At 32.4% G+C, this 9,223-nt stretch overlaps 2 protein-coding genes across 3 annotated transcripts in view; one reads left to right on the top strand and one right to left on the bottom strand.

The window, feature by feature from the left end:
* Positions 1-3,170: 3,170 nt before the first annotated feature.
* LOC107654285 (RPA-interacting protein A-like) lies at positions 3,171-4,127 on the bottom strand. The gene is made up of 3 exons (XM_016441310.1): positions 4,032-4,127; positions 3,305-3,469; positions 3,171-3,233 (listed from the first exon to the last, which is right to left on the bottom strand). Exons 1-3 carry the CDS (start codon positions 4,101-4,103, stop codon positions 3,171-3,173), a joined length of 300 nt encoding a protein of 99 aa, XP_016296796.1. The 5' UTR covers positions 4,104-4,127.
* A 1,683-nt stretch (positions 4,128-5,810) lies between these two features.
* Positions 5,811-9,223, top strand: part of mlxipl (MLX interacting protein like) — a 30,071-nt gene continuing 26,658 nt past the window's right edge. For both annotated transcript variants that reach the window (XM_016441342.1, XM_016441341.1), the window contains exon 1: positions 5,811-6,257. In XM_016441342.1, the coding sequence (XP_016296828.1) occupies positions 5,911-6,257 (347 nt within the window). In that variant the 5' untranslated portion in view covers positions 5,811-5,910. The remainder of the gene's footprint in view (positions 6,258-9,223) is intronic.

Below are 9,223 nucleotides of genomic sequence, written 5' to 3'. Positions count from 1 at the left end.
TATATATATATATATATATATGCATGTGAAAGGAGAATGTATGTGTGTGTGAGAGTAGAAATATATGTATGTGAAAGGAGAATGTAAGTGTGTGAGAGTGCCAGAATGAATTATGGCTTGTACGGCCCCTCATATGTGTGTGTATGCATGCATGCATGTATATATATACACTTGTATTTTTTTTCATCTAGTTGCCAAAGGAACAATTCATATTTTCATCTAGTTTAACTTAAGATGCTAAAATAGCTAAAACTAAAATAAAAAAGTGACTAAAAATTAATATCTAGACATTAAAAAAAAAAACACACACAACTACGTAATACTTTAAATTAAAAAAAGAAACTTTTTTTTTTTTTTCAAATTGTTACATTTTCATTTGAATACATTTTAAAAGATTAACTAAGTTGTTAATGTTTTATGCCTTCATTTGATCACCACTGTTTTTGGTAATACATTTGTATTCAATTATAAATCCAGAACAATTATAACTGTAAATATGTTAATAAATTATTAAATTGTTCTAGTTTTATGAATTCAGTTGATTAGACATGCTTTTTGATGATTGAAATGCAATTAAAACGAAATCCAGAAGAATTCAAACAGAAAACACGGAATTTGGGGAAAAAAAATAAAACAGATTTCATAGGGCCCTAAAAAATTAGATTTTTTGTTGAACTTATAATAAAAAGTTCTTAAATCGTATAGGTTTCATCAATTCAATTAATTAGACAGTTTTTTTTTTGGGGGGGGGAGTAATTTATCCATTAAATCTGATAAAAAAATATAAAAAAAAGTAAACAGTGCGGTTAAAAAAGGAATCCAGAAAAATTTTAAAGGCAAAAGATAAAACTGATTCATAGGGCCCTAATAAATACACAGCAGTGACCTTTGACCCCTATGACTCGCTAGGCGAGGAGAGAAACAAAACCAAATCAAAATATTAAGAGAGACTACAACAGTATCTCTCAATGATACTACAATACCACTGGTTCCTACATAATAACCCAAGATTTCCCAGTCCGTTCATCTAGTGCTCACATGCAAACTTAATAGTTTAATAACATGATATTCTAGAATATATATTCTACTCCATCCAGACCAATCAAATAATGCATTTATTATACCAAGTGTCCATATAATGGAGGATATAAAGTGTGGATTATATGTCCATATAAAGTGCTGTGAGACTACTTACAATTGTGTTGACGTCCGGACGCCTCCAACACTGAGTTTATATACTGCTCTTCATACCGCATGCTGCTGTTATACTCCTCCAGAATCAGGAGAGAAACACACGCTTCAAGAAATAATCCAGCAAATGACGATCCATCTTCATTTAGCCTACTCAACATTATGTCTCAAATCTCTTTGTGCTTCCACGTACGCAAACGTGCGGCTTCACAATCGGTTTCAATGATATCCACTGATGCATTATGACTGGTCAAGTTTAAATATTTGGATAAATATTAAATAAATATAGGGGGAAGATTTTCAGTAAATGACGAAGTATAAATGGTTGATGTGGACTTACATTAACTCTAACTCTATTGCATAAAATCATGAAAATGTCCCTGACACTTGCTTAAGATGCACAGAGTTTACAGGTATGCTATATCACTGCATATGGGAATATGAAAAAGTTGTGAAAAGATGTGGCGGAAAGAAAAAAAAAAGATAGAAAAGATCCTTGATTTTATTATTCCTTTGTCACCTTTACTTTTTTTTAGTCTGTATTTATTTGTTTATTTTAGGTTAATATAAACGCAAGATTTTTTTAATACAAATTAATTTCATTTTTTTTGTCTGTATTTATTTTTATTTGTTTATTTTAGGTTAATATAAAAGCAAGATTTTTTTAATACAAATTAATTTCATTTTTTAGTCTGTATTTATTTATTTTAGGTTAATATAAACGAAACGCAAGATTTTTTTAATACAAATTAATTTCTTTTTTTTTGTCTGTATTTGTTTATTTATTTAAGGTTAATAAACGCAAGATTTTTTTTAACACAAATTAATTTCATTTATTTTTTTTAATCTGTATTTATTTATTTTAGGTTAATATAAACGCAAGATTTTTTTTAACACAAATTAATTTCATTTATTTTTTTTAATCTGTATTTATTTATTTTAGGTTAATATAAACGCAAGATTTTTTAAATATAAATTAATTACTTTTTTTAGTCTGTATTTGTTTATTTATTTAAGGTTAATAAACACAAGATTTTTTTTAACACAAATTAATTTCATTTATTTTTTTTAATCTGTATTTATTTATTTTAGGTTAATATAAACGCAAGATTTTTTAAATACAAATTAATTAATTTTTTTAGTCTGTATTTATTTATTTATTTTAGGTTAATATAAACGAAACGCAAGACTTTTTTAATACAAATTAATTTCATTTTTTTTTTAGTCTGTATTTGTTTATTTATTTAAGGTTAATAAACGCAAGATTTTTTTTTAACACAAATTAATTTCTTTTTTTTTTTATCTGTATTTATTTATTTTAGGTTAACATAAACGCAAGATTTTTTAAATATAAATTAATTAATTTTTTTAGTCTGTATTTATTTGTTTATTTATTTTAGGTTAATATAAACAAGATTTTTTTATTTTTTTTTATTTTAATTTTTTGTATGCAATTTATGGTAGCTGTTTTTGTCTTTGTGATAAAACCTATTAATTGAAAAAGATATATAGAAATTAAATCAAAATATCCTACAATATTTATAATTATGTGTATCCTGTGAGCAAAACGGCTTATTTATTTATACTGGAAAAAGTATTTGTGCACCAAATATAAGATGTTGGCTTAAAGAAATGGTAAAACGTGCCAGATAACTTGCATTTTAAGGGATAAATATAGTTTGGTGATCTTTCAAATGGTGGAGTTGGTGAGGCGCTAAAAGAAGTGGCACTGAATATTAACGCAAGGTGTTGAGAAGTGTTTGTTTTGTCCTTGTAATGCTTTTCTGATATTGTTATGTCCTTAATGGAGTTTAAAAGCCCCAGATCACTGTCTGCCTTCATCGTATAGAACAGGGGTGCCCAAACTCGGTCCTGGAGGGCCGGTGTCCTGCAGAGTTTAGCTCCAGCTTGCCTCAACACACCTGCCGGTAAGTTTCTAGTATGTCTAGTAAGAGCTTGATTAGCTGGTTCAGGTGTGTCTAATTGGGGTGGGAGCTAACCTCTGCAAGACACCGGCCCTCCAGGACCGAGTTTGGGCACCCCTGGTATAGAAAATGAAAAGGTTTGGAACGACATGAGGGTTCTCATGTCAGAAAATGGTACAAATACACACATCTCTGATGCCCTTTCCATTCCAGAGCGAGGGGAGACTGTGATTGGACGACTGCAAGGCGCTCCATTCCTCCTCCATCACCTTGGATCCTCCCGAATCCTCTCCCATCTGTCTGACCTTCTCCAGTAACCTCGACCGGCTGTTCTTCAACCGCTCCACACAGCGCTGGGGACAAACATCACACCGTCATCTGATCACTTTAGTGTCTCCAAGCTTTTCTCAACAACAGCACACTGCTGATAGTTCACGCGGTTCAATTAAAAATGGATTATAATGATGTGATAATTTCATCCTGAGCAGTTCCTTGTTTCTAAAACCTGTACCACTTTGAATGGAAAACATTTTAAAATAAATATAGTAGTTAAAATAAACGTAGAGCAACCATACACAATGATATTTACATTCCACATAATATTTCATATTACGAATATTTTATCTTTAGTAATACAAATGTATCCATATCAGTACCTTGTGGTCTGGGGAAGGGTTTTGATTGGGATAGACAAGGTTTTGAGAGTTTTGCCCCATAAATATATTCATTTATTGCCATAAGGAAGAAATAACAACTAATTATCATTGCCGAAAGGAGGAACAGGATGATTTTCATTACTGGAAATAGATGTCTAAATAAAAAAATGTCCTGTATTCAAAACACAATACATTTCTTTAATTTATTATGCTGTTGTAGACAGCTTTCATGAGATTCCTCAGCAAACACGACACTTACCATCCGGTATGTTTCTTTCCATGGTGGAGTCGTGCCTTTGTACATGGATCTGTGTCTCTGCACCGCGTCCATGGTTCGACTAAACTAAAAAAAAATATTATTAATATTATAATATAATAGTTATTTAGTCACACTAATATTATTTTATTATTGTATAGTTTAGGTGTATTTAAATATGTTATTTTTAAATTTCAAGTACATTCATTTAGTTTAGTTTTTTTTTTAATTCAGATTGTTACGATTGTTTTTAAATTCTGATTGTTTGTATGTATTTTTTGACAGTTATTTTTGTCTTTGTGATCAAATATAAAACATAGCCTATTCATTTTAAAATAAATATAGAAAATAAAATAAATATAAGCCAAGATAATATATATTTCACATGTCTTTATTTTTATTTTATGAAATGTTATTTTGCCCTTTTGTGATACACATGATCCCACCTTAGTTCTACAACGTTTGTTTGTATTAAAAATATTTTATTTAGAAAAAATTATAAATACATATATACAAAGCATAACTGATTAAACAATATCACACCGATTAAAGCAATCAAATAATTGAATGGCCTTATACATGGCTAGCTCCTTTTCAAAGACACTAAACTGGGGTGCTGTTTTCAAAACTTTACATTTGTGAATAAAGTATTTTAAATAAACATGACATTTTACAGATCCGTTTTACTAGACGTGTACAACAAGTGCATGTTTATTCAAAAACAAGGAAGCCACATCGCAATCACTAGGACACGTTTACTCATCAAATAGACTCTTACTAGTAATACTAGCTAGTAATAATACGTCACCAGTGTTGGGGAAAGTTACTTTTAAAAGTAATGCATTACAATATTGCGTTACTCCCTAAAAAAGTAACTAATTACGGTACTTAGTTACTTTTTATGTAAAGTAATGCGTTACGTTACTTTTGCGTTACTTTTTACATATGAGCAGGGCTTGATTGTTTTTAATATAAGAAGTTCCATTTATAGCAAATATAAAAGCACTTTCACACCAAAAAGTGTAATGAATAAACCTCAGGCTGAAGCAAAAGTAAATTCACGTCTGGACAGTAGAACGCAGGAGAAGAAACACTTCAGCAATAAAAAAAAACAAAGCACAATTGTTAGTTTATCTAAAGTCATTTTTGCTTATTAGTATGGTTGAACTGGATCAGCAAAGGTCAACAGCAAAGACATTGGTTAATAAAATGGGATTAGATACATTTGTGTTATTTAACATATTTAATTATTGCAGGTTTGCATCATATTCTGAGTTTGCATTTCACTGTTTTAATTCATTTTGATGAATACTAAATCTGTTTTTTGTGAGTGTGATGAATTAATGCACATTCACATTTAGTCTAGAACTACAGTAACATCATGTTCACACGGCGCACACACAACGCCTCTGCACTTACTCCCGATTTCTCTCAACTTGGGGACAGGAGAGCTGTCAGTCAATACATGGGAAAACAAAGTAACTGGCATTACTTTTTTGAAAAAGTAACTCAGATATTTTCTTGTAAATTAAAAAAGTAATGCGTTACTTTACTAGTTACTTGACAAAAGTAATCTGATTACGTAACTCGCGTTACTTGTAATGAGTTACCCCCAACACTGTATGTCACAGCACATCAATAGGTGCCTGGGACAGAGATCAACTTTTACATAATTGTGCGCGAGTTCAGACTGTCAGAGTCTGAAACTGCTCAACGCAGCTTTTTAATCAGTGGGTTTTGATCATTTTATCGCGCTTGATCTTTGACCTGCAGCGCTGCGTACTAAGTATGCAGTGCAGTAGAGAGTGAAGTGCGCCTCCTCATATGGCGTTTTTCTCAGTGGACTGCATTTGAGCAGAGTGACAGGACTAGATCAGCACCGATGGCAAAGGCAGAGTACTCAGAAACCGCAGATCCCAGCCAGATCGGACCGGATTCAGAGTCTGATTCGGATCCGGAGGACCACTTGCCTAGTGTGAACGCCGGAGCGGGATTCGGGTCATGCCGGCGGACTCAGGTGATCCACAGCGGACACTTCATGGTGTCCTCGCCACACAGCGACTCAATCAGGAGGAGAAGCGCGGCTCTTTATAATTCTGATAATTATGATTTTGACACCGTTAATAAACCGGATTGCCAGACCTACAGCTTCGGTCCACTGAGCTCCAGACGCCTGAGCATTGACCCCACTCTCACACGCCTGTTTGAATGCATGACACTGGCGTACAGGTACAACTCAAATTTACCTTACTGAAATGTCTGCTTCACTATAAAGTGCAATTTCACCTCATGCAAGTGTTTACATGACTACAAAACGTGTTAAATCAATCAGTGCCTGCAACTCAAAATATACAATGCTATAAAATCAATGCAATGTTTACATAACTGTAAAAATTCACCTCACTGTAATATTGTACACTGTAATTTAATTTGTTTCATAGTAATGTATACTTTTCAGTGAGTTATAAGTTCAGTACAGTAATTTACACATTGCAGTGAGGTCAAATCAAAGTTAGATTGCAATGCATTTGTTGTTTAATTGTTTTATAACAATATACTTACTGTAATGAGGTGAATTTCACTTAAAATGTTACTTAACCTCTGTTAAGGATATATAACGTAAAAATTCACCACATTAGTTTTTATACTGTTATAACACAGTTAAACTACAGATAATTTACTATTTAACTTTTTATCTCAGTTGTACATAAACATAAATCAGTACAGAAAAAATACTGCATTTCAACTTAAGTCAAATTTACCTCATTGCAATGTATCTATATAAAAGAATTAAACTACAGATAATTTACAATTCAACTCACTACAGTGTATTAAAAATCTGTAAAAAAAATAAATAAAAAACTACAGATCAACACCTCACTGAAATGTTTACATAACTGTGAAACAGTTAAAGTACATATAACATATTTTAAGTGGAATTCACTTCATGACAGTGTGTACTGATATAAAACAGTTACAGTTTAACTTCAGTTTACCTCACTGTAATGTATAAATTAAGTTACAGATAAATTAAACAGCGCATATAACTTATATTTTTAGTGTGAAGTTTCACCTTATGGCAGTGTTTTATTGTTATATAAAACAGGTAGAGTACAGATACATTTGAACAAATTTACACATTTAAATACTCAGAAATAAAGATTTTTTTAAAAATGAAAATGAGTTACTTATAGTCTTTTAAGCATTAAAATACATTATACAATTGTAACATTTTTTAATGCAAGTTAATAAAATGTCACCGCAGTAAAAATTGGGTGTGAGAAAGACTCTACTAAATTCAGTCTTGCTTTCGAAACAGCTGTGAAATCCTTGACTGAGTTAAAAATAAAAAAAACTCATGTGGACTTTGATAGGAGTTGGAAGACAAACGAGGTGAGAGTTACGGAATAACAAGGGTAGAGGAACCCACACCACTTTCTCCAAAACATATGCACATTTTATTAACCCACAATATTGCTGCACACAGACAGACAGCACTGTGTTTTTTTAGCTGGCTCATTTCTGACCAGTATATCTTGAATATTTTATTTACTATATTGAGACCTTTATTTAGGTAATCCTGCTTTAAACGTTTATTGGTTTGTAAGTATAATGGGCCATTAAAAGCTTTGAGTCCAGGGTTTTTATCGGTATGCTGGTGTTAACCAGCGTACAATACAGTAATTATTTAAAGTTTAAGACTTTAAGGTTATGCAGTGTTGCATTTATTTAAACATTTCAATATTCTTTGGTATTTCCATATGCTAATGAGACAAACCTTGTCAAAAGACCTAGAGAAACTGCTATGCACTAGCTGTTGAAAATACATTGTGATGCAACTGCAGTATGACTTTGGCCGTGAGTCAGCAATAGTAATTTATGGCACACAAATCACCTGACGTCAAGTGAGACGAGAAATCATGTCAGCATAGAAAGGCTATCAAAAACATCTGCTTGTATCACCACATATAATGACTGTTGTTATTGGACACTGAGATACAGATATCGTACCATAAAAGCACTATTGAATGTTCTCTGGTATCATTAGTGGTAGTTGTTATGGTACGCATCACTATATTGATTATATTTAAACAAACCTTTAACCCTAAATATTGAACAATGCAACCAGCCTAGAGTTTTGCACATGCACCTCTCACATTTTCTTCAGAAATTGTAAAAGCTCTAGTAAAGTCTGTTTATTGTTCTCTAGGGCTGAAATGATTAGTCGACATTATCGACAACGTCGACAATAAAAAATTGTCGACAAATATTTTTGTTGTCGAGTAGTCGTTTGATCTCATTTGACCTAATGTAAGAGCCTGCAATAATGCGGTGTGACCAGTGTGGCGCTGTAGCGCAATACTGTAATTCAGCCCTCCTGGATGCATTTCAAGAGAAGAAGACACAGCGCTTCAGAGCAAATGCAAACTGCTGAGCAGCGTTTGGATGAATTTGTAAATCTATGCTGTGCGCTTTCCTCTCAATAACGAAATAAACAACAAAAACTGACCGCAGTGTGAAAGCAGCAGTTAAGAAAGCATCTGATTACAGCGATGTAGATGTTTGCACGAGCTCTGCAGTTCGGTACTCCTGTAAAGTCCAGTCATGTCACGTTTTTTTATATAGTACTTTATGCAATAGATAGCCTTAAAACAATCAGCTTTACAGTAACTTAAACTATTTTTAATATAAAGAATGTTTTCCTAAACTTTTACATTTTTTAATTTAAATTAATAAACAGTAGGGCTGGGTAAAAAATATCGATATCTCGATATTAATCGATTCTCATTTTTACGGAACGATATCGATTCTTAAATTCCAAGAATCGATTAGTCTAGCCTGTTTTCAGTCAATGGACCGAACGTTGAAGGGCACTTCCCATCCAGCATATCGCAATAATCATTGTGCTTTGGAACTTTTAATATGAAACAAAGTCTCAGATTTCAAATTCTGTCCATTGTATTGCAGTATTCAAACAATTAATGCCGTTTTGGCACTGTTTAATGTGGAGTGACAGATCGCTGTAGCGCCTCAGTTCAACAGATGCGGTAGCGCGAGGCGCGCGTGAACTGATCATCTCCTCCACATTAATACCAGTTTCAGCACCAAATAAACATGACTAAACATCCGAAGGTAAGTTAAAAGAAAGAGTACAACTTTACAATCCGTATCCTGTCTCATGTAATCGCTCAATC

This window comes from Sinocyclocheilus anshuiensis, unplaced genomic scaffold (assembly GCF_001515605.1).
Source record: "Sinocyclocheilus anshuiensis isolate Anshui unplaced genomic scaffold, SAMN03320099.WGS_v1.1 scaffold163, whole genome shotgun sequence".
Classification (NCBI taxonomy): Eukaryota; Metazoa; Chordata; class Actinopteri; order Cypriniformes; family Cyprinidae; genus Sinocyclocheilus; species Sinocyclocheilus anshuiensis.
The sequence above is the reverse complement of the archived record's forward strand: the minus strand, read 5'-3'. Positions and strand labels throughout refer to the sequence as shown.

Coding starts and splice junctions, on each gene's coding strand:
- LOC107654285 (XM_016441310.1), bottom strand. CDS start 4,103: ATGGACGCGGTGCAGAGACACAGATCCATGTACAAAGGCACGACTCCA. Junction 3,470..4,031: donor GGAAAGAAACATACCGGATG/GTAAGTGTCGTG, acceptor GTTTGTCCCCAG/CGCTGTGTGGAGCGGTTGAA. Junction 3,234..3,304: donor ATGGAAAGGGCATCAGAGAT/GTGTGTATTTGT, acceptor TTTCTATACCAG/GGGTGCCCAAACTCGGTCCT.